Genomic DNA, 26,329 nt, shown 5'->3' on the forward strand with positions numbered 1-26,329 from the left:
AGATGTTGAAAGATTTAGGCCTGCTCCTTTTTAATTTAATTTCAAAAAATAAAGAATTATTAAAAAGTTTGTAGATAACTACATATATATTAGTTGACCTTAGTCAATAAGTATATAATATAAATACATAAAAGACAAACAAAGGGCATGAAAAATTAATGTATAAAGTTTACACATGTACACATGCAACATTTTTTTCTTAATATCTGATCATGTTTCCAAACACTTAATTATAGGAGTCGTAGTACTTGGACAGTTTGTACCAATGTTAAGTGCCCGAATGTCCTGAAATTGTTCAATATTGCAACCTATGAAGGAACATGAATATCTGTGTATTTACATACATATGCATACACAAACATATATAGACAAAAAATATATACACACACATAAACAAACATATATGTTCCCATGTGATGTTAAGGAGTTGTTTACATTATTTCCTCAATAATTTAAGTTAATGAATAGTTGGGATATCTTTGTAGTGAAGGCATATCAACACTTTGCTTTAAGTTTCCAATGGTTGAACCAAGAGTGCTTTAAGTTTCCAAAACTTGAAAGTTGAAACTAAGAGGCTCTTGCATGAGACCACAAATAAAATGCCAAGTATCCAACATAGCTCACTAATGTAAGTAGGACACTTTAAAATAGTGTGCCCAACCATGTTGTGCCATATTGTCTCATGTCTACTTGTTCAAAAAAAGGAGGTACCATCCCGAATTGCCCGTTCAGTGTGTACCAAACCATACCGAGGGCAGACCAGCACAGTTCCGCCCCTCAGTTCGAGAAATCCGGCAGGAGTGGGAGAGGAAGGAGAGAGAGGAAAAGAGAGGGAGGAAGCAAACGGGAGAGTGGAAAAGGGAGGGAGAGAGGGAAAGGGGGGAAGAGAGAGAGGCCGAGAGGGAGGGCTGGAAAACCTCATCAGGAGTCTTGGGATAAACTCTTCAAAACAAGGGGTCTTTTTCTATTTTGCCCCTTCAAACTGAAATCGGCACGTCGCCAACTTCAGTTTGGGCCAAAAAAAAATTGGATGTTGTGTTTCAGTTTCGAAATAGGAGTTCTATATCAACAAGAGCTTCCAACCCTCCCTCCATCTCTCTTAGCCTCTCTCTTCCCCTCCCTCTCCCTCCCTCTCTCTTCTTCTCCCTCTCCCCCACTTTGTCTGGCTCTCCTTTTGTTGTATGCACTAGAACAGTACTGCATGATACCATGTTATAATGCACCGCCAACCAACCGATATGGGTCCCAATACCAATACAACCAACCTTGGTGCAAAAGTTTTGACACTTCAAGAAACCTATAAAAATAAATGCCCAAGTAACAAGGTTAGAAAGGTTCTGTGAGTTCATACAGCATTTCCCCTTTGTTTCACTTTTTATACGGAAGCATATTAAATTCATTTCTTGAATGGGTTTCTCGCAAAACACATCCTATATTAAATGCATTTTCTAGCAAGTATACAGGTTATTTGTTGAGAATTTTTTGTGTTGCCCCCCATATTGGGCTTGCTATTGTCTAAGATCCACATTATTTTCCCACCAAAAAAACAAATTAATCACACAAATTATCTTCTTATCTTGCTAGTTGACCTATACTTTATGATCAACTTCTCTAACTAGTAATAGATATTCATTGCATCCATATTTGTTTCTCGGGCCCACTTTCTCTTGCTCATATGCATATTATCACCATCCATATAAGCTTCATGTTGCCAATCTACTAATCCTCCTTTGGTCCTTTACAGTTTCGTGGTTTACCAGATAGAACATTCTGCTTACAAAAAATAACATGAATGTGAATCCTATTTGCCTCATTTTCCAATTAGCTCTAGATGCAACAATTGTGTCCCTTTTAACTAAACCACCTATTTTTCAGTGTTTACTACTTTCAGCTATTAACGTTCCATTATTAGAGCTTATTTCCTTGAGCTATTGATTTTCTACCCTTATAACTTATTGCTAGAAGCCATCACTTTTTTAACCTTAATTATAGTTCTATTGCCATTCATAAGCTTGAGGATTAATGTCACTTTTCAATAGCTTGGACCTTTTTTGCTTTAGTACAACCCTTATTACTGTGTTATTGAAATACCTTGGTTTGTTTATTAAGTTCTACTCAATGCATTGAAGATGTGCCCCATTTTCATTGGGTCAGTCTATACGTCCATCATAGTCTATGTCTCACTCCAACATCTAGTCACAACATTGCCGAATGGTTGCACTCAAGGTTTTAAATCCCTAAGATGGGGTGTCCTAGTTTCTCCATGAAATAGGGTGCTCCACTTTCCCACCTTGTCTTGGCAGCAATCTCTATTGAGAATCCCATAGGTACCCTCCATTTCTTTCCCCTTTCTTTCGCTTCTTCCTTCTTTCCTCCCTTTTTCCTTACCTACCTTTGTTTCCTTGTTCTTCTTCCTTTTTCTTATCCCTTCTTTTGCTTTTTTTCTTTCCTTCATTTTTCTTCTTCTTTCTCTTTCCTTTCTTCCTTCTTTCTTTCATTTCAATCTCTCTTCTTTCTTCCTTTCTTTCCTTTCTTCTTCTTTCCTTTTGCTTTTCTTTTTCATCTTTCCTTTCTTTCCTTTTTCTTCTTCTTTCTTTACATGGATGGTTATTAGCAAGGAAGGCTAAACCAGTACTGATACCTATACCGGTTGGTGACCAATTTGATATGGTACTGGTTCAGTACCATATCGACACTCGATATAGCGGGACGTGCCGGTTTGTTTTCTTTTTCCATTTTTTTGGATTTTTAAGACATCTAGCTCATTTTGCATGATTTCTCAAATGATTTTAAGCCCAAATTAATGTTGTTGATGTCATTTGACACTTGTATTGCTTGGTTATGCTTGCAATTAAATATGTGATGCCGATCTGAATTTGACATGATGTTATGTCAGAGGGGAACAATATTACATGTTTCAACATGTAGCCTACAAATAGTTTTACAAGGATTCGATATTATTGAACCCTAAAATGCTTAAATCAAATAAAAAATATAAAAAAATAACTAATCAATACATACCGAGATTTAGAATCTTGTAAGTGCCGATGTCATTCATAAATATTTGGATTGCTTACATCATTAGTAGAAACATCAGCCCATCCACATAATAATGCAGCATTATAGTCCTCTACGCTCATCCCATAAGGTATACGTACTAGATTGTAACTTATTTCAGATCTCTTGTTGAAGCTCTGACTCTAAAAGATGTTCTCGGACTAATAATACAGCTATAGAAAGATCCATCCGAATATACCAGCAGCAAAATTCAATCCATAAAATGCTTCAGACTATATAGGATAGTCGTTGCTGAAAAATGATGACTCAGATGCACCGTATCCATATTTGTATGGAATATGGATCATAAGCTGCCTGTGACTATGGATAAGAAGATCCAAAATACGATGATAAACTTGATACGTCTATGGATCCAACTCCACGTGTGAGGTCATTTGCAACTGCATGATATCTTGAGCAACCTCGAAGAGCCCATTGTTTGTATGCAATCATATTCTTACGGGCTTTACAACTTATACGCCATGGTCCCTATCCTATATGACATACATAAACTAGGACTCATCAATGAATTAAAGACCATCTTGCATTGCATCTCACAAACATTGATCTCCTGTCCTCCACTCTCTCCCTGACTATCAGATCCATGACCATCAGAAGAACAATCATGAATCATCACCGGCTCTCCGCTCTATCTAATCTCTGAATATGAGTGAACTAGGTCAACTGACTATGCCATCCTTTTTATTGGGATTGCAACTGCCTTTTTCTTTATCTCTATATTGAGTAGCTGCCGCCCTCTCGTTATGCCTCGTTCTATCTGGCTAAGCTACGAAGATGGATATTGTGGCTGATCGGCTAGTAGCCTGCATAGAATATTGCTACTTGCCTATTGCTCAGCATTCACCCCAACCTCGCTCCGAAATTGGCTGATCATAGAGACGATCCAAGCTCATCAAGCTCTGACTCTGCTGCTAGCCCATAAACCATCTAATCATCGAATCCTCATTATTAACAAAATCATTTATAGTCGGGTCCGAGTACTTTAGGTTAACTTCCTCTTGAATACATTTGAACCTTAATCTCAAATTGTAGTGAACGTATATAAGATCGTTAGATGGTTCCTTTAATTTCCATGGATAAGGATAAAGGTCGACCAATTGCAGTACAGCTACTCATGGAGATCGTCTAGGAGGATCTGGATGGCAAGTCGCTTTAAATTTCTTGCCACTAATCCAAATTGAACCCACCATTCGGTTGCAAAAAGCATTAAAATTGAACAAAATTAAAAATAAGATTGTGCCATATTAACTTATTAGTAGCTACATAATGTTAAATAAGAGTGGTTGTCATTCATATATAATCTATCTAGATTTATTTCTTTTTTTGCTTACATTGCCACACTGGCTCCAATGGTTCCAATGCCCTCCTTAAATATTTTCATCTATCCAAAATATATTTCTTATAATGTATTACTGGTTGAAGATACAACTAAATTAACAAAAATCACTCAACCTAACTTCTTCTAGGTACATAGCTACGATTTTTGGATTAAGCTCCATCTTATATATCACATTTCGTAAGACCATCAAAAGCTCATCATCCATGCCTATTCCAAGTATCATGTCTGGAACCTCAGGTTCAGATAGTAAGCTACAGATAAATTTTAAAATTGATTTATTATATTTGTACAAATACAAGAGTAACCAAATTTTCAGTGTTCTTGATTTGATACTTGTGATATGCAAGACCCTATCGATCCGATAATCCCACCAATGCTCGATGATTTGGATATACTCATGGATATGTTTTGGATCTACGAACCTGATCTGATCTTTTGTCATCTCCATCATGTGATACAAGAAGTCCATCTAGGGATATCTTTCATTGTCCATAGCTCGAAGCACATCATATAAAGGCTTGATAGTCTTCACTATATTCTCCCTCCACTACTAGAATATCTGTCTCGTCACAAAGTTTTCCACATTGCTCCCTTTAATACTTGCTATGGCATATCTACTCTCTTGCCACTCGAAACCGACAAATATTTGATGTAGGTGTACTTTTTTGTTAATAAGACTATCAAGTGCTATATAATTCGCAGTGAATCGTGAGATATCTAGTCTCGATATGTCTCCCTCTATATACATCTGCATCAATGGTAGAATTCATATATGGTTGTAGATGATTTAGTAATAGTCTGTGCTGAGTCCACTACCCTCTACACTCTACCGAGCTTCTCAATATCCATTAATATCAGATCGATATAATGTATATCACATGATATCCAGAATATATATGATCATTACTGCATCAGGATCTCCAATGCAGCTTTATGCTGTCACCCTTTATCGATAATAACCTACACAATATCTTGCTCTCCTATCTAATTGATCATCTCATCAATCTAAGGATATACATGGCATCATGCACTTGATTTGAAGTGAAGCATCAATGAATTTTTGAAAAAAAATATTTTTCCATCACTATATCAAGAAGTTGATGATGCTCCATTTGGTAGGACCAGTCTAACCATCAATCATTTATTCTGATATGATGCAATCCATTTCTACAGCTTCTCTTATCATCAAGAAGCTCATCATAGATATCCTTTGATTCTAGAGGATCTACATTGGGACCGACAGCCTGTATCGATGCAATGGTAGAGCAATATGTGTTCCCTGCCATATGCACTGGGATGTGGTTGAAGTGAAATCAAAATGTAATATGGTCATATATCATTTTTCTTGTCCTTCTTTAGCATACCATCAACCCTTTGTTGTTTGGAATCTTTGTTGAGAAAGATGTATGGATCCAAGTTATGGATAGTGGCTCTAGCTAGAATCTCTCTAAAGAACTTCTTCCTACTACGAAAAGCTCCCAACATAGAAGCAATATGACTGTGCCTCTATCGATGGACTCTCTAATTGAGTTCCCCCTAAACTCTAACTCTCCTTCAGTATTTGCAGAGCCCAACCCCGACTTATAAACAGACAGTCCCAACTGAGCCCCATATCTAGCCAACTTCTCAAGCTACCACTGATCTTCCAAGCTCGCACAAATGACAGCTTAGATACGTGCCTCATCATCTGGAGCGAATGCTTCCTCTGACTTTCTAGAGTAATAGGAAGTTAATTGTGCTGCTCGATGGTCCATCTCTGCCTTCTTCTTCAAAGTCCTTTCCTTTGCTGCTTTGAAATCAGTAAAGTACTTCACCAATTGACAAAGCTCTTGTGGATGCTTTCGGTATATAACTATATCAGAATAACTACTGCTAAGTATTGCTTCAACCTAATTACCTCTCCTCCCCCAAATTTGTATTGCATCAGTTGTATTTTCAAAGATGTCAATCCGAGAGCATCTGCCTATGGTTCGAACCAATATCATGCTCTGGCTCATTTCTCGATGGATCAATTCCTAAAGGTTAAACAATTATAGCAGTTCAATAATTATGTAAAAAAATAAAATTTTATTATCTTAATTTTTTATTTTACTAAATTGATTGTATATTTTTTATTATTTTTTAAATTAAAAATATTATATAATAAAAAATTATGAAAAATTAATTTGATCTTAGATCCATATAGAATCTTACCATAGATGCTACATATATTTTCTAAGACAGTAGGCATGCATGAAATGCTAATTTTTAAATTTCATTCAAATCTAGGCCTAAGCCACTGCACATGATGCATCAAAATTTTTTTGATAAATGAACACCAAATTTATGTTGAAAGTAACTTACAAAGTCCTAAACAATATTTTAATTTTAAATTAAATATTTAATTTTATTTTTTTATAATTTTTATTTCAAAAATATATTTTTAATTTAAAAAATTATATACTTAACGAAAATTAATGATTTCAGTGTCATTGTGTAGATCATCCATATATCTACAATATATAATGAAATCAAACCAAAATCAAAAATTTTGGCATGATCTCCTCTTCTTTTTTCGATGTTCACAAATTTTCAAGTTATTAAAACAAAGAGAGGAAGAGAAAGGGAGGTGGGAAAGAAGCTCGCATGCCTCTAGTTAATGATTTCTCCCCTTTTTGCACTTTAGTTGTGCTGTGGAGAAGGGGAGGAGGCATTTTCAAAAATGAAAGCAGATGGAAAGAGAAGTCGGGAGACTTTTCTTCCCATTCATCTCCCTTAAGGCCGTATCAAACCGCTCGATTTGGACTAATTCAGCCTCTGTTTTCACAAAAATGGGATGGTATGGCTGGGAACATAACAAGACGAAACTTTAAGTGTCCCAACCTTATCCCAATCCCTTTTTTTCATAGGAATGGAACAGGATGACCGAGACACCCTTCATCCTACTAGAAAATTCGCAGCTTGAGTAGTAGGTACGTTCATGACATGCACCTCAACATTTTATGCCATGACACAGTCTAAACCTACTTGAATCTTTCAAGATGCTTGTGACAACCATCATTGCCATTTGTGACAATAACAATCCCTCTCCAAGACAAATAGATGTATAAAGCACCATTACCCAATTGTGGTCCCAGAAATCTAAGGTCATAGGAGGGGCAAACTAGGGAAGGACCCAACCTTTGGCTTTTTTTTATTTTTATTTTTTTCACAAAGTGGCTTGCTGGGATTAGAACCCATGCTATTACACTTGTCGACCCAAGCCTTTTACCAATGCAACCATGCCTATCAATCGAACACATACACATGTATACCCCAAAAAAAGAAAGCCATCATTGCAAACAACAACCCCACAACTTTGTTTTTAATGATCGGCATTCATTAATAGCTCATGTCTTGTCAAAACAATGCTTTCATCTAGAATCATCGACTTGTGGCATCACTTTGTCACCCCATGCCAATCCATTTTACTTCCAAAGTTCCAATTGAATTCACCTCACATCTTTCAATTAGTCAATGTAAGCATCCTCATAAATTCCTATTCATAGATATTAGCATCACAATTTCAAAATCTCTTAGTCATCGAGTTACTACATGCAGAATCTTGCAACAATGAGCACCTCTTGCTGCAACATTCATCAAATTACCTTCATCATATGCCACTTCAATGGTGAGAAATATGCTGTAACTTGTTCCAATTCCAAACTAGCAATCTGGAGACTAGCTTTATTACCATATTCCACTTTTGTCATATTAAAGCATCAGTAAAATTAATTGCTACATGTGCTCATGACTTCATGATTATGCATCCCCTATCATCATTAGTTCTTCTGAAAGCTCAACTATTTCATGGCTCCAACTCACTTTCCACCCATAGGAAAAGCAACAATTTATGTCAACATTTGATCCATCCTCAATCCAATGCAAGGTACTCAAGAAATTAGCATCGACCTCTATTTTGATATTTTTAACTTACTCTCTGTTCCCTTTTTTTCCCATACTTCTAGTGCACTTTCCCATCAATCTACTTTCTTTGCCCTTCTAATTCTTTACTTCAAGTCATTCTTCTGACCCTTATTGTCTGAACATACAGCAGATCTTACCTTTGCTTTATTAAAGATATAGGTTTGATGGTTACTTTTTTGTATTAGAACTTGAATGCTCTCGAGACATTTTCCTATGTGGAGTCCAAGATATTTGCTTTCCATCATCTTAATGTTCTGTTAATTTGATATCCCGCACTTACTCTGACTGTGCTTTAATTAAAGGATAAGCAAGCTTGCTTGCTAGACCCTAATTGATATTGATTCTACCAACTGCCCTCCTACACCTAGGAAATGCTAAAGTTGATTTTTCTTGAACAGCAATTGCCCCTTAATCCAAGTTCTGTTATTGGTCATCCCGTTTCTCAGATTCTAGGGAGCAAAGAACAAAAGTAGTTGGAACCGCAACTTCATATTTGAGACCTCTCACACTTGCAGGCCATCCCCTAACCGGTCATGCATCATTGGAACTTCAATCCACAATTTGAATGGATCTGATCCAACCCCCTCTATGATTTTCTCAATCCGAATTTCCACAACACTGCAACCTTCTTTTACTCGATCAAGCTTAAAAAAGACTATGGATTAAAATGATATTATCACTATCTTGGTATCGGACCCCGTACTAATACCAATCTGTTATTGTGTTGGTATAGAGCCAGTTCAGCATATTGAGTGTTGGCACACCCCCCATACTGCACATAGGTATCAAACCAGTATGGTATGTTACACTCTGTACCACCAAATTTGCTACAGTACAGTGAACCTTGTACATACCATAAAAGGGCGCTACCAACACATTGCGCTACCATGGTACCATCTGCATACCAGCGCTTAACAAGCCAAAGAATCATTGCATGACAAGCATGCTAGGCACTAGCATGGCACAGCATACGATACGATACCTCAACTCATTAGGGCAGACAGTTCTATAACATATTCCACATACAACATCCATGCAATCAACTCCACAAAATCTTCCACATAGCAAAGTCTGTGACACCATCATCAATTGTGGGAATCGAGTGAATGTAGTCTCTACAAAGGCATTTGGTAAATTGCAATTTGTGGCAAAAGAGAATGCAAAAACGCACAAGCTTTCATAGCTTCAACAGGGAAATAAGGTAAAAGTTAACAAAAGATGCTTAGTTCACTTCTGTTGGAAAGAACTATAGAGATGAATGTTTTCCCCATTCACACGTCACTAGAAGGGATCCATGACACTTCATAGTTTGTATTAGTTCCTGAAGATATATTCAAAGATCACAATAGGTCATTTCAAACAGTGTGCCCAAGCCTGTTAAAGTGGAAATAATTTACTGCCAAAAGCTTGGACAAGGGCAATACTTTGAAAGAGAAATTTTCTCAGATGGTGAAGCCTCATCCAAAGGAGTGCCAAGGGTGCTCTAATAGTGACAGGTGGAGCCAAGGTCTGTGATACAATAGTTTTGATGGTGGAACTGGGTTGTGCATAAGAAAGGCTAGCATATGCTATGGAAACCTTGAGGGCTTCTCACATCCTTCTAGGAAGGGACTCTTTGATGGTTGTAAGTGATATATCAATGTCGCCATCTATAGAGGCCAGTCCTCATCCCCTAGTATAGGATTGCTGGTGAACGGTGGCCACCCTACTTTCTTTTGAGAGGACACATGTTTATAGGAAAGTCAACAATGCTGCTGATTGGATGGCGGCTTATATGATCAACCACACTGGAACTACATTGTGGAACTCTATGACAACTACTCAGTTTTTGGAAATTTTGTATTCTGACTCCCACAAATGTATCTATATGAGAATGGCATAATATATCCAACTTACCAAAAAAAGTGTCTTCGAGAATTTCATGATGTTGTGCAAAGTAAGACTCCAAGCCTTCCACCCACAAGGGAATACATCACCCTATCGACCTTGGATTGAATTCATATTTCCATATAAGCCAACATAAAGACAAGATCCAAAAGATCACAATGAACTTCAAAGAAAGTTGGTGAACTCATGCTCCAGGAGTTGATAAGTGAAAGAATGAGCAAGTATACACCATCAAACAAATTAAATAGTATGAAAAAGCAGTTTTTTGTCCTAAAAAAATGTGATACATGAGGGCTTGGATACAGTCCCTTGACCACAACTTACATAGCCTATATGTGATTCTGATATGTGATCATACCGCATATGGGCCGAAAATCCAGTTCACTTAGCACTATACAGTCCTATATGTGGCTGTTAGCATTATGCAGCTGTATATGAGGCCCACTTAGCATTATGAGGCCAAATATGTAGCCAACTCTTACGAGTTACATCGGTATGTGTAGTGGAGCATTTTTCAAATTGATGATCAAGTTAGATCTAGGTTTCAATTATGTTAATGTTATTTATATTTACTAAATAACAAGCACTAATTATTAGTTACTACTATTATTTGGATTGTTTATCCCAAAAATACTATCGTTATTGTTGTTTATTTATGCTTAATGTATTTGTTCTCAAACATATTAATAACAAGTACATTAAGAAAAATGATTACTAATCATTTTGTGAGCAAGTGCAGATGAAGCATGTTCAAACTGATGGTTACGCTAGATGCACATTCAATTAAGTCATAGCTATTGTGATTAATATTGAGCACTAAGTAATAAGCACTAATCATTAGTTGTTATTATTATTAAATATTGATATTATTTATATAAAAAATATTACTATTACTATTGTTGTTTTATTGTACTTAATATATTTCATTTATTATTAAATAATTAAAAATATAAATTATATGTCTTGGCGTATACATGTATACTCATATGCATTACGTAGTCCCTTGACAATCCATAGACCACAACCAATGTTTGAAATTGAGGCGAAGTGTGTCCAACAATCATTGGATATTGCAGCTTTAAAGAAAAGGATTTAGTATATGATCATCATCAGAAGTGCTTCATGCTGAGTTAGAAGTGCCAACATCATTGTGAGCCTCAATATTGGGTGGATGATCCATTCAAAGCTCCCCAATGCATTAGAAAGAATAGCTACAAGAATGAGCTTCTTGGTGATTATCAGGTTCGTTTACTTCCAACATCACAGATCTCTCTATACTATGCCAAGTGCAAAAGCTTTGATTCAAGGGTGAGTCTTTCACCAATAAGGGAAGCATGATGAAAAGAAATCAACAAAAGCAACATTAAACAAGCCTATAAGGAGGAGACCACAGCTCAACCAATGTAGGGCCTTAGCTTGTCCAATTCTAAGAATATGAAATCAGTTCAACCCATTTTCAAACCCAATTTGTATCGACTATGGATATTTAACTGGTTGATTTTGAAAAATTAAATGGGTCATTTATCATCACCACTCTTGAGTTGTATAGGTGGACTGTGGCAGGATAGATTTTGACCTGCTCCTAAAAACATATTCTCCTCGAAATCGAAAATGAAATGCAGAATCTGATCCCTCCTATGTCATATAACCTCTGCATCATGCTTGAATTTTGGACAAAAGTTTCAACTTGTACCTTTGAGGAGTTCTTCTCCCTTGCTTCTCCCAAACTTTATGATATTCCATAAGGTGAAGAGTTGAGATAGTGCCAACAAACAATATCTCCCCTGCTCTCCATTTTTGGACATCGCGCATTACCCAACTTCAATCAATGAATAAGATTACAGGCCTATTTGGTTCATTGTAAGTGGCTGAGTAGGTGCCCACTTTGCTGAGGTAGCCTTGGCTCCCCTTAGAGAAAAATCACTTGAGCCGATTTTGTTCTTTGTGGGTCATGTTGGGAACCCACGTAGGCTCCACTTTTGACCAACCAAACACTTGAAATGGGCTCATCGGCCTAAGTTCAGATGCTTAGTTATGGGCGACCAAACAGTCCCTGAAGAAGGCAAAAGGGCTAGAGACCAGATAGAGGGAAAGAGGTGATAGGCATTTGCAAACAGCCAATACTTTCTCCATAATCCTCTCCTTCCTCCTTTTTCTTTCCCCTGTCCCCCCTTCCTTTCTAGATATCCAAAACACAGTAAATGCCTCCAAGGTACGCCGTACCAGTCAATAATATACCGTATGAACTAAGATTTTCAGAATCGTCCCAAACCGGACAGTTTGAGGCATGCCGAATCGGACCGGCGGGGAATCGGAATGGTTCTGGCTTGAAGGCGGCACACTCCGACGTCGAGGGAGAAAGAGAGGAAGAGAGAGAGAGGAGGACGCTGTCGGAAGCCGGCAGGCCCGCGTGGCCACTGGAGGGCCACAGAAGCCTCTACAACTCGGTTCGTCCAATAGGACTGTTAAACGAAAGAGAAAGAAAGAGAGGGGGAGTGATTATTGAAGGGAGGATGGGACAGCGGAGGGGCTGCTGGAGATTTTCGGATGGCCGTCGTGGCTAGCAAGCGGCAGAAACCATGTGGGTGGAGTCATGACCACGGAACAGAGGCGACAGCCCCTATTCACGCATCGGTCCTTTTTTAAAAATGAAGATGAACAGTAAATCGGTAAATCATTTGCCGGCTTCACCATTTAAGAGGTTTTTTAAAAAATTTAAAATTAGTGAAATCGGCAATCGAATTGGTGGCTTCATTTTTTTGAATTTTTTTTAAAAAAGCAAAAATAGTGAAGCCCACAAATAGTTTGCCGGCTTCACTTAAGTTCTGATTTTTTAAAAAAACCCCATGAAACAGGGACGTCACTCCTGTTTCACGCCCACGGCACCGTGCGTGTGGTTTGCACCATCCGACGGCCACAACAGCCAGCCGGAGGCCGTCCGGTGGCCAGCCAGAAGCCGTTCGACGGCCCCTCCGACTCCTTCCCCTCCCTTCTTTTCTTTCTTCCTTCCTCTCTCTATTCTCTCTCTCTCTCTTCCTACTCCCAATTTCCTTCCTTTCTTGATTTCGGTTCATGCTAGTCCGATACAGTACGGATCTGTACCAACCCGTACCGCCGGCCGGCTGGCACGGGCTCTGGTATCAAATCCACGAACCTTGATATGAACTGTATAGTACCTACCGATATGGAACTGTACACTATTTCATATCATACTGACACTCGATACATCTCGCCATCTCGTACCATACTGCATTATTGATACCATAATAGGATGGTACAAATACGAAGTTTGGTACCAAGATGATGAACTTGGGATGCCTCTCTACTTATGTGAAAAGAGGTGTGGACAATCTATTTCTTCTCTCTTTCTAAACAAGAAGCCTAATAAAGCCGGTCAACCTCTTAAGTTGCTGATGTAGCTAAGCAAGGAACCTTGGTTATGAGAAGTGTTGGAGCATATTCTGGTGTAGGTATAGGGATGCAGATCCCTTATAAAGGTTAAATAAGAGTTTAGGAAGTGGGTGACCAAATGAGCTTCAAGTGAGATTCCAGGGCAATTACCCGAGGCTAAGCAACATTGCATCAATAATTGAGTTGTTCTCGTGCTCACACAAGCAAGTACTAACATGCGTACCCCATACATATTAACATGCATATAAGTTTGTATAACTACATATATAAAAAGCATATATATGTGCATATTATGCTGACTATTTAATTTTCATTGGCAGGGAGTTCACCAGCAAATGGACATCATCGGAATTTTAATCACATGTCATGCCACACTGAAATAGAGAGGGCGTGTTCAAGGGATTAACTCAGTAACATACAATCCAGAGCCGTATTAACCCTCAAAAAAATTGATACAAGCGAATACAAATAGCAAAAGTTGATATGAGCTAGTACAATACACAATAACACACACTACCCTTTGCCAAGTGTGGACATTCTTCTGCACTGACCCATATAGGCCAATTCTTGAAACCAAGGCAGGCTAAACCAATACTGGATGGCATACTAATCAGCAGCCAGTATGGTACGGTACCAAATTGGTACCGTACCGAGTGTTGGTATGATATGGCATGTCGGTTTGGCATGGTGTGCTAGTCAATCAGCATGCCCAATTTTTTTTATTTTGTTTTCTTTTTTTCGATTTCTAGAATATCTAATCAATTTTCTATCATTTCTTGAATGATTTTAAGTCCAAATTATTATTTCTTGATCTTATTTGGTGTTTGTATCACTTCCGTACATCCATGATTAAGTGTGTGATGCGGATCTGAATCTAACAAATATTATGTTAGAGGGGAACAATCTTAAAGGACTAGATATTATTGAATGCTAAAATACTCAAATCATTAAGAAATATAAAAATAAATAATCAATACATATCGAGATTTAAAATCTCATCGAGCATCGATGTTGTTCATAAATATTTGATCATTTACATAATCTAATGAAACATGAGCCCATCTCTCTAACCATATACATTGTAATCCTTTGCCTTCATCTTATAAGGTATGCATGCCAGATTGTAACTTATTCCAATCTCTCGTTGAAATTATGGCTCTGAGAAGTATCCTTGGGCTGATAGTATGGCTATGGAGAGATTCTTCCAAATATACAGACAGCAAAATCCGATCCGTAAGATATTCCAAGCTGCATAAGATAGTAGTGCTAGAAGATAATACCTCGACGCACCATATCCATATTCATAGATTCAGAATAAACTGATACGTCCATGGATTCAATTCCACATGCAAGGTTATCTGCAGCTGCATGATATCTTGAATGACCTCGAGGAGCATATTATCTACATGAAATCGTATCCTCGCGAGCTCTACCAACTCATATCCCATGGTCCCTATCCTGTGTGGCATGCATAAATTAGGACTCACCGGTGAATCAAATACCATCTTGCGGTTGTGTCTCATAAACAGTGGTCCCTATCCTTCATTCTCTTCATGATTATCAGATTCATGACCATCAAAAGAACTATCATCACCACTTTGCCTAATCTCTATATCTAAATGAACTAGATCAACTAACTGCTCCACCCTCTTCATCGAGGCTGGCGTTGTCTTTTTATTTTTTTCTTTAGTCTCTATATTGAGGAGCCGCCTACCTTCTTATCGTGCCTTAGGAAGAAGTCTATTGTGGCTGATCAGCTAGAAGCCTGCATAGAATATTACTAGTTGCCCATTACTCAGCATCCACCCCAACATAATTAGCTACAAAACTGACTAATCATGGAGGTAATCCTGACTCATCAAGCTCCAGCTCCTACTACTGATCCATAATCCATCCGATCATTGGATCCTTCTCATGATTAATAAAATCATTCACAGTCGGATTCGAGTATTTCAACTCTAACTTCCTCTTGAATATATTTTAACCTCAATCTCAGATTATATTGAACATAATATAAGATCGTTAAGATGTTTTTGTATCAGACAGTCTCTATTTGCTGTGGATAAGAGCGAAGGTTGATCAATTGCACTCACAGCCACTCAAAGAGACCGTTTGGGAGAGGATCCGGATGTAAGTTGCTTTAGTGGGTGCCATCAATTCAAAATGGACCCACCATTCAGCTACAAAAGCATTAAAATTGAACAAAATTAAAAATAAAAATTTATCATAATAGACTTATTAGTAACTACATAATGTCAAATAAGAATTATCGTTCATACATAATCTATCTAAACTTAACTTTTTTTTGCTTACGACCATTAGATCTATTGCAAAGGTATCAGTGCCCTCCCCAAACATTTCCGTCTTAAAAAATATATTTGCTATAATGTGTTCATGGCTGAAAATACAACTAAGTTAGCAAAAAGTCAAAAATCACCTAACCTAACTTATTTCTTATATGCACATAGTTGTGATTTCTAGACTGAACTTCATCTTATCTATCACATTTAGTAGGGACGTCGAAAGCTCATCATCTATATCTATCCTAGATACCGTATACTGAAACCTCAGATTCAGATAGTAAGCTATAGATAAATTTCAAAATTGGTTAAGCACATTTTATAAATACTAAAGTAATCAAATTTTCAAAGTATTCTTGATTTGTTGCTTACCTGCTAGATACAAATCCCTATCCATCTGATAGTCTATCCGATGCTCAATAATTTGGACGTAGTCATGAACATCTTTTGGATCTGCCAACCTAATCTGATCCTTTGCCCTCTCCATCATGTGATACAAGAAGCTCATTTGGGGATATTTTTTACTGTCCACTATCCGAAGCATTTCATATAAAGGTTTGATAGCCTTCAATATATTCTCAGTCTACTACCAGAATGTCTGTCCCGTTACTAAATCCTCCATATTGCTCTTTTCAGTGCTTGTTCTGACATATCTACTCTTTTGCCACTTGAGCTGATAAATATCTGATGTAGTTGTACTTTCTTGTTAATCAAACTATCAAATGCTATATAATTCGTAGCGAACCGTGTGACATCTGATCTCAATATACTCATATATACCGTAGCATCAACGATAGAACCCATATGTGATTGTAAATGAATCTACTAACCGACTATACTCAGTCTGCTATCTTCTGCACTCTACTAAGCTTTTCAATATCTATCAACATTAGATCGATACAATATGCAGCACATGGTGTCCAAAATATATAAGGTCATAACTGCATCGGGATCTTCCTTACAACCCTATACTGTGGCCCATTATCGATGATAATCTACACAACATTCTGCTCTCTGACCTGATCAATCACCTCCATCAATTTGAGGATATATGCAGCGTGCACCTGATCTGAAGCATTAATGGACTTCTAAAAAAATATTTGTCATCATAATATATCAAAAAGTTGATGATGCTCCATCTAGTGAGATCAATCCAACTATCACACATCATCGTAACTCCATATATCAGCCAATTACCCTGATATAATGCAATTCATTTCTGTAGTTCCTCATTATTGTCAAGAAGCTTATCATAGATGTCCTTAGATCTTGGAGGGTCTACACTTAGATCGACAGTCAGTATAGATACAATGGCAAAACGATAATATATATTGCCTATTGCATATGCTAGGATGTGGCTGAAGTGAAATCAGAATGCAATAGCTTACCATATATCCTTCTTCTTGTCTTTCTTCAACATAATATAACCATTTGTTGCTAGAAATTCCTGCTAGAGAGGGCATATAGATCAAGTCATGGATACTAGCTCCAGTTGAAATCTCTTTAGAAGACTTCCTCCTACTACCAAAAGCTCCCAACATAAAAACTATATGGCTTGTGCCTCTACTAACGACTCTCTAACTAAGGAGATCCTCCTAAACTCTAACTCTGCTGTAGTGCTCGCAGAGCTCGACCCCGACTCATAAACTGACAGTCCGAACTGAGCCTTATATCTGACCAACTTCTCGAGCCACCACTGATCTTTCAAGCTCGCATTAATGGCAATCTGAATCTATGCTCATCATCTGGACAGATACTTCCTCTGACTCTCTAAAGTTATAGAAAGGTGGCTGCATGGCTCAGCAGTCTATCTCCATCTTTTTTTTCGAAGTTCTCTCCTTCACTATTTTGAAATCAGCGAAGTGCTTCTTCATTAGTTGACGGACTTCTTGTGCGTACTTTTGGCACATAGCTACATCGAGGTAACCGCCAGTCAAGTGTGGTTTTAGCCTAGTTACCCTTGCTCTCTTGAACTTTTTGTATTATACTAAACTACCAATTGCATCTCCAATGGTGCCAATCTGAGAGCATCTACCCATAATCCCAAACCAATATCATGCTTTGATTCTTTCTTCTTTCTTGATGGATCCATTCTTGAAAATTAAACAATCATAGCAGTTCAATAATTATGTAAAAATAATAAAATTTTATTCTTCCATTTTTTATTAATTTATTTTTTAAATATTTTTAAAATTAAAAAATTTAAAAAAATTTAAAAAATTTAAAAAATAAATTTGATCTTAGATATATGTAGAATCCTACAACAGATGCTGCATATATTTTTTAAGACACTGGACATGTACGAAATGCTACTTATTTTTTACTCTAATTCAAAATTAGGTCAAGACCACTATGCATAAGATGCATCAAAATTTTGATAAACGGATATCAAATTTATGTTAAAAATAGCTTACAAGCTATTAAATAATATTTTAATTTAATATTTAATTTTAAATTTTATTTTTTAATAAATTTTATTCTGAAAATGTATATTTAATTTTAAAAATTATATACTTAACAAAAATTAATGATTTCAGTGTCATTGTATAGATCATCCATAGATCTACAATATATAATGAAATCATATCAAAATAAAAAATTTTCACATAATTTTTTTTTATTTTTTCAATTTTTATTTTTAAATTTTTAAAAAAAAAGAAGGTAGAGGAGAAGCAGAAGATGAGATAAGCTTACTTGCCAATTGATGAGTTATACTCGTTTTGCTTGTCGTTTACACTGTAGATGGGGAAAGAAAAAATTTCGATAGTGAAAGAGGAGGAAGATAAATCTTTGACTTCTCTTCCTTAACTTTTGTTTAGACCCCCCCAACCGACATAATACTGTAGCATCCACTGAAAAATAAAAAATATAAGTGGAACAGGGCCAAATAGTATTGGACCGGACGCTTCAGCCCAATTCAAACTGATTCGGACCATATTCCAAAAATCATGGCTAAACCATCCCGATTCGATGTCGGTTCAGCTTGGTACGGGCCGAATCGGATAGTTCGGTCCCGTAGGCAAACCATGCTTGAAACTGTAAGATTTTATAGGCACACCAATATATATATAAACATGCATAAATATACACGTACATGCACAATGCGTGAATTCATTAGCATTTATAAGGTGTCTATGTGCATTCATTTGTAATGTAAAAATTAGCAGTGACTTTCATACTTTTATCTCTTAGGAAACATTTTGGCATCTATTTTACTTATCAAGATAAACTAACATATGCACATACTTATGTTATTGTATGGCATGATATCTTCGTTGCACAGCATTTTTGAAGGGATCTGATTCTCTCATATGAATGAAACCACCTAATCCAAAAAAACAAGGAATGATAATGGTAGCACCAATGATGTGAAAAGGCAAAAAATCAGCGTTCGCCGAACCATCCCAAATCAGACAATTTAGGGCATGCCGAACTGTACCCATGGCCCACTAGTACGGTTCTAGTATAAAATTCGGAACATTGGCAAAAGGGGAAGGAAAGAGAGGAAAAAAGAGAAAAGAAGGGAAGGAAAGGGAGAGGGAGAGAGATCCTTCTGGAAACCGTCGGAGGACTACTATGCCCGTTGGAGGGCGACAAGGAGGGGGAGGGAGAAGGAAGAGAAAGAAAAGAGAGAGAGAGAGAGAGATGGGAGGGAAGGAGAGGGGATAGGGAGATAGAACCACCGAAGGCCTGTCGAGGCCTATGGAGGCTAGAGTTGGCCGATCGAAACAAGGACAGAAGCCCCTATTTTAATTTTTTTCCTAGGTATCAGGTGACATCGCCAATGCCTTTGCCAACTTCACTTAGGTTTTTTTTATTTTGCCAACAAACAGTGAAGTTGACAAATTTATTGTTAGAAGTTCTATTGCCAACTTCTGGCAACAGATTTTCTGGATTATCTGTGAGTCGGCAAAAAAATTTAAAGTCATGATCGAAACAAGAGCAATCATCCCTATTTCAATCGATAAAGGGCGGGAGTAATCGGGCCTCTGCGGCCTTTCAGCAACCACCACCAGCCTCCCCACCCTTTTCTTCTCCTTCCCTCCCTCTCTCTCCCCCTCCATTTTCTCTCTCGATTCAAAGTTCCTCGCTCCTCTGGGGGCCTCCACAGCCCTTCGGCAACCACCACCGGTGTCTCCGTCATTCCCTCCCCCTCCCTCTACCTCTCTCTCTCTCTCTTTTCCTCTTCGATTTTCCCTCTCCCTCATTTTTTTTACCGTGTCAGTTTGAGCCTGATGTAGAATAATACGCTAGCATTACTGAACCATGCCATTGGCCGACCGACATTGGATCCAATTCCAACACCGCAAACCTTGCGACAAATGATAACTTCATATAAAATTATCCAATTGTACCCTTTTCTTTGATTCAAATTCTCTCAAAGAATGCAGATATATTTTACTATTGCCTCTACATAAGTCTCCAGCTTTTGCTCTAAAAGAGAGATTCCAAATATGCAAACAAGACATATTGACATATCTCAGTATATTTTTATGATCAATTATCATGAGATAGCCTTTCCAACTATTCCAACAAAATCAACTAAACAAGATATATAAACCACTTTTAACCTCAAATAACCATGGTATATGTTTAATGATTTCTAATGGGACAATATTGACAAAATCAAGTATAAGAAACTAATTTATAATCTATATTGCTGCAATTCAGAGATCAGCTCCCTGGGAACTCCTTAATGAAAGAACAGTTGTTTGAGTCGGTGGAGATCTTCCACCTTCCTGCTTTTTCCATGCTGCGCAAGAGCAAATTACAGATTGTCTTTTTGTGTTCTGGCACCAAAAAGGCCTGATTTTTCCATGTTATGCAAGACCAAATTACAGATAGTCTCTTCGGGCTTTGGGCTCCAAAAAGGCGTTTGCCAATACATTACCGAGTCTCCAACCCCCACCCCACCAAAAAAAAGGAGTGTAATACTGAACTGAATCCCCACCCGAGGAATGATGATAATAATAAGGAGAGAAAAACGGATAAAAGAAAGGATTCTACTCTCTTTCCAACAAAAGCACAAGTCCCACTCCCTCCCCACAAAAAGAGACCCTCAAGAGAAAAAATTTGTCACAGCAACCCGGTCAATGAGAACATTAAATAGATCCTAATAATTTTAAATAAAAAAGGAAAGATCTTTTGCAATTCCCATAACCACATAGCAAAAGAACGGGGTACTGAAAAAGGAAATAATAAAAAGATTCCATTACTTCCCTTTGTACCAATCTGCAAAACCCATCCACCATAATCAGCAGTTGGATTGAATTGTCAGGTCAACTAAATTAATAACAAGCAGACAGGTGACACCAACTCCATCTAAAACTTCCCTTCAGTAATAAAGGCTCCAATATCAGAGAATTAAACAGCAGGATGAGCAGAATATTGACCAGGAACAATAAAAAAAATGGCAGGGAATCAAATTCTTTGCACAATCTCCAAAAGAAAACACAAACGGTAGCAGAACAACAGCGCTAAATTTACCCAATCCTCTGTACAAAGTTTCTGTAGCCATACCTGATTCGCAACTATATTTCTCAAAATTTGCCTTCTGCATGCATAAAGTGGCAAATTCTCGTCCAACCTCCGGCACTCGCGCACCATGACTGAGTGAATGCAGCCCCAATCCCGGCCACCTGCGAACTTAAGCAGCTCGAAAGCAGCCTCCTTTTCCACCCCAACCTCTTCCAGAGGCTCCCCAAGATGACGGAGAATGCAATGCATGGCAGCTCTAAATTCCTCCATCTTCTTCCTCAATTGCTCCTCCTCCGTCTGTAGCTGAGTCCGCTTCGCATAGAGTTCCTCGTAGTCCTTCAACCGGTTCCGGCCGCCCAGCTCCGCTGAAACCTTCTTGATCTCGGCAGTGATCTCCCCAATCCTCTGCTCGCACCTCTTGACCGACTCGCCCTTGAGGAGGTCGCAGGCGTGGGCGACAAAGAGAGCCCTCACCCGGGCCGCAGCCTCCTCCCCGTCGTAGCGAACGGATGTCCCGGAGACGACCACCTTGGGACGCAGAAGGTGGTCCCCATCGAGGCGGCGCCGCCAGAAGAAGAGGACAGTATCCATAGTCTCTCTCTCATCCCGGTAGAAGAGCTTCGCGACAACGCGGCCGGAGGCGTAGACGAAGAACTCCACCGGCCGGGAGGGGCAGGAGTTGATCAGGGCGTCGATGACGTCCAGCTCCCTCCGGCTGGGGTCTCTCTTACCGCTTCCGCGGTAAGGAGCACCATGAACGGACGCAGAGGCGTCGGCAGCTGGGGACGGGGGTGGGAGTTGGCCGGCCATGAGATGCGACGCCATTGGCCGGCGGGCGGCGGTGGGAAGGGGGCACGAGCGGTTCCCGGCCTCATCCTACGGCGGCTGCCTCGGCGAGCCGGGGCAGCGGCGGTGGAAGCCTGGAATCTTGGGTGCGCGGGGGGCAGCGAAGCGGTCGGAGAAGCGCAAGAGAGACGGCCGAGAAGAGACGACAAGAGAAGGGAAGCAGGGGAGGAGCCGGAAGACAAAGAGTAATTGTAATAGTAGTTATCGGGGTCGGTGTCTACGGTTGGTGGTGACGGGGAGAACGAATCCAAAAATTACCAAAGTTCGTCTTAGCGCAGGAATTGTACCAAAGGAGGTATACGTAGGGCTGTCAAAATAAGCTGGGCCCACGGAGCCACTCCGATCAAACTCTATAAATAAATAAAGTGAATTGAACTGTCATATGAGTAACTTAAATAACAATCAAATTTACTTGGCCTGTCCTGCATGATGCAGTCCGAGGACTAATATGGATTGAATCGAATTAATTCAAATAAATTATAAAAATTAAAAAAAATTAAAAAAAAACTTAATATTATTAATATTATATTTTATTTTAATTTTAAATTTTTAATCTATCTGAATTCTGAAATTGGGAGGCTGGAATCTAAAGATTTTAATTCGACTTCCGATCACTGCCCACATCGTCAGCCACCGCTGTTACCCCGCTGCCCCTACATCATCGGCCGCCGTAGCCGCTCCGTTGTCCCTACATCGCCGTAGGATGACTGCTTCTTCTCGTTAGCAGAACGATCACCTCCGTCGAGAGTAGGATGCCAAACAGCCGATTCCTCTCTCTTAACCCTTTCGCCCCCTCCTCTTCCTCCTCGTCGTCGATGTCGCTACCTCCGACCTTCGAATCCGATCACGAAGCTCCACATCGCCGACCCCCTCCTCTCTTCTACCGATGGACGTTCCTCATCCAACCTCCGAATTCGGATAATCCCCTCCTCTTTCGGGCCCCTTCTCCGTTTCGTCGATCGACGCCCCTCCTCTTTTTCGATCGCCGCCGACCGACGGAACGACCGACGCTGTCGGCCGGACGATTCTCCTCCTCCTCTGGACCCCTCTTTCCGCCGATCGACGCCTCCGACCGTCGACGGACGATCCCCCTCCTTCTCCGGGCCCCTTTTCATTTCTACCGATCGACGCCTCTCCTCCTTTCTGATCGCCGCCGACTGACGGACGACCGACGTCGCCGATTGGATGATTCTCCTCCTCCTCCTCCTCGGTCTCTATCCCTCTCGATAGTCGGTATGAATATTGAGATTCAAAGTCCATGGACTGACTCGGCCCACAGTCCTTAAAAGACTGAGCTGGGCCAGTAATATTATGTTTCATTTTTTGGATGGTTCTGATCCAGTCTGACCATCAAATTTTAAGCCCTTATGAATTAGGTCGGATTGATCCATTTTGACAGTATCAGATATATGTTACGTTACCCCACCGCTGTGATCAATGGGTTAATCCCACGAGGCAAGCCAGCGGTGCAATGCGCGCTTTTGCTGTTATAGCTGGGCCTTGTAGCAGGGGGTTGGAGATTTAATTGTTGGATTTATTACTTTTTATCTGATTTGCGATAGCCCGACCCCTGAGACACAAAGGTGGCGTGGATTTGTCGCCCTGAGCCTCCTTTTTGACAATGGAGAGGCGGTGCTTCTCTTGCTAGGCACGAATTATGTTTGAGAGGAGAGGGTGTAGAAGCAAATTATCCTCAACTCATTTTGTATTTTAGCAACACACCTCCATACATTTTTAATTTAGGGTGCCAATGCATCACCATTTTAGGTATAGAATGGAAAGATTACTCTTTTTGATAAATAATCTTGAAAATTAGCATTTATTTTGTACGGAAAGAATTTTATTTTCCACAAATTTTTCATGGATATTGACACAAAAGGATAGTAAAGTTATTTATATTCAAAACGTTTATTTATTAATACCATTAATGAAGAATTCAATGGGAGAGTATTGTTGTAGAAGGAAGATGATTTAGGGGGGCATATATGTAAATAATGATTTTTGCAAAGTAAACATGTAATAAGCTATATTTGCTAAGGTATATATACAAAAAGCCAACTTTTTCTGTTTTAGTAATGAAGATCTAAAATAAAATTTTAGATTTTTTTCCAAACAGCAAGTAAATCAAGATATCGACACATAGCATAAGAAGCACTTATAAATATAATATAATATAATATAATATAATATATAATATATAATATATAATATCATATTTGTAAGTTTCTAAATTGATTTCTCGACTATTTGATCAAAATGTTTTCTCATGGGTAATATGGGATATGAGGACTTTGAAAAAGATCTATGATCTCAATATAGACATATGCTAACCAAGATACTGATATAGTGCCTATAATGTAAAAACTAACTCCATTTTTTGGTTTGATTTTAATACTTATTGATTAAACATACTTTAGATAATTAAAAAGATTTAAAAAATTAGTCTATACATTTAACTTATATTTGCCAATATCTCATGGTATATTAAGTTTTCTATTTTTGTTTTAGAATATGATATATTGGTTTATATTAGTTAGCAAAATAAGCATTGATAAATGTCATATTTGTAAGCTCTTGCTACGTTCTATATTGATATCTTGATTAATATGTTGCCCAAGTAAAACCATTGCACATGGAATAAAATTTCATGGAGGTACTTAAGTACTGCACAAATGTTCTTTCAACTAAAATAAAAGGAGGGTAATTAGATAAGTCATTGAAAGAGACTACTTTAGATAGTATTTCATTCATAAAGCCAAAAATAATCTATCCAAGTTTTTTAAATTCTGAGATATTGATCATTTTGAAAGTGATTGAGATTAAGATATGCTGAGAGCTTGGTTTACCCAAGTTGATAGGTAGGAAAATCTAAAAAGGGCAAGATTCGCTAATATCTCAATAGTATCTTAATTTATTTTTGTGGATGTAGCAAATGGAAAATCCAGAAAGATGTATGATTTTATGAGAATCTGGCAAAATCTAAGGACATAGATACCAAAATCTAAGTCAATATGATAAATCAAAAACTACCGACTATATTCAAACATTGTTTAAATTTTTATGAGTAAAATATCGGGTAAAATATATTTTTGATCTTTGAAATTTAATGAAACTTTTTAAATGATCTCTTAAATTTAAATAGTTCAAATTTGATCCCTTCATTTTCTGAACTATTTTAATGTGATCCTTACCTTAGATTTTGACCACTTTCTTTCACCAAAAATTTCAATTAGTAATAATTGATGCTTACATAGCTAAAACTAATCCTTATGTTACAAAATCAACTAAATAGAGATGACATGGCATTAACCAAAGGTGATGTAGCGCAGATGACATACTATAACAAATGAAAACTCTTATTTTGATGATGTGCTATATAGGTAATGATATAGCATATAGATAATAACATAGCATGTGTTGTGAAATTTTCTAGCCAAAAATATCCAATCATAAATGCCACATCATATTCATATGTCACATCATCGTCCATGTATCATAAATTTATGTCTTTAGCCCTTTTACTTTTACAAATATTTTTACATTATAAAAAAATCTTTAATTAAGTCCTTTAATTTTCAAGGGTGATTAATCTAAAATTAATATAAAGATGATAATTTAAACTAAAATGGAGAGGTAATATATATTGAAAATAAGAAAATTATATTGATAATATATTATTATATTGCTGATTTATACTCTATCTTCAATTATATCGATCCTTAGCTCCATCTTATCCTCCTACCTTCCGTCAAAACAAACATAAATATATATAAGCAAAAAAATCTACATCAACATGACTACTATACAACACCACGTCACACATTATTCATTTAACCTTTCATTCCATTCTTTGATCTTGTTTTTCCTAAAATGTAAATGAAAAGAGTTTGACCCGAACTCAAGAAGAATGGAAAACAAAAGAGGATAAGAAAAAGAAAAAATGATTCCTACTTTTGATTTATTTTTCTTTTGGTTTTTCCATTCTACTCCAACTAGAGCAAATACTCAAGATCTTTAGTTGTATAGTCCATAATTACTGGCCATT

At 37.9% G+C, this 26,329-nt stretch overlaps 1 protein-coding gene across 1 annotated transcript in view; it reads right to left on the reverse strand.

Annotated features, from left to right (window-relative positions):
• The window catches only part of LOC105060553 (ATP-dependent RNA helicase DEAH12, chloroplastic-like), a 32,944-nt gene extending 10,399 nt beyond the window's left edge, over positions 1-22,545 (reverse strand). The window contains exon 1 of the mRNA XM_010944320.4: positions 21,481-22,545. Within this exon, the coding sequence (XP_010942622.2) occupies positions 21,481-22,263 (783 nt within the window). The 5' untranslated portion in view covers positions 22,264-22,545. The remainder of the gene's footprint in view (positions 1-21,480) is intronic.
• Positions 22,546-26,329: the final 3,784 nt, after the last annotated feature.

This window comes from Elaeis guineensis, chromosome 13 (genome assembly GCF_000442705.2).
Source record: "Elaeis guineensis isolate ETL-2024a chromosome 13, EG11, whole genome shotgun sequence".
NCBI classification, from domain to species: domain Eukaryota; kingdom Viridiplantae; phylum Streptophyta; class Magnoliopsida; order Arecales; family Arecaceae; genus Elaeis; species Elaeis guineensis.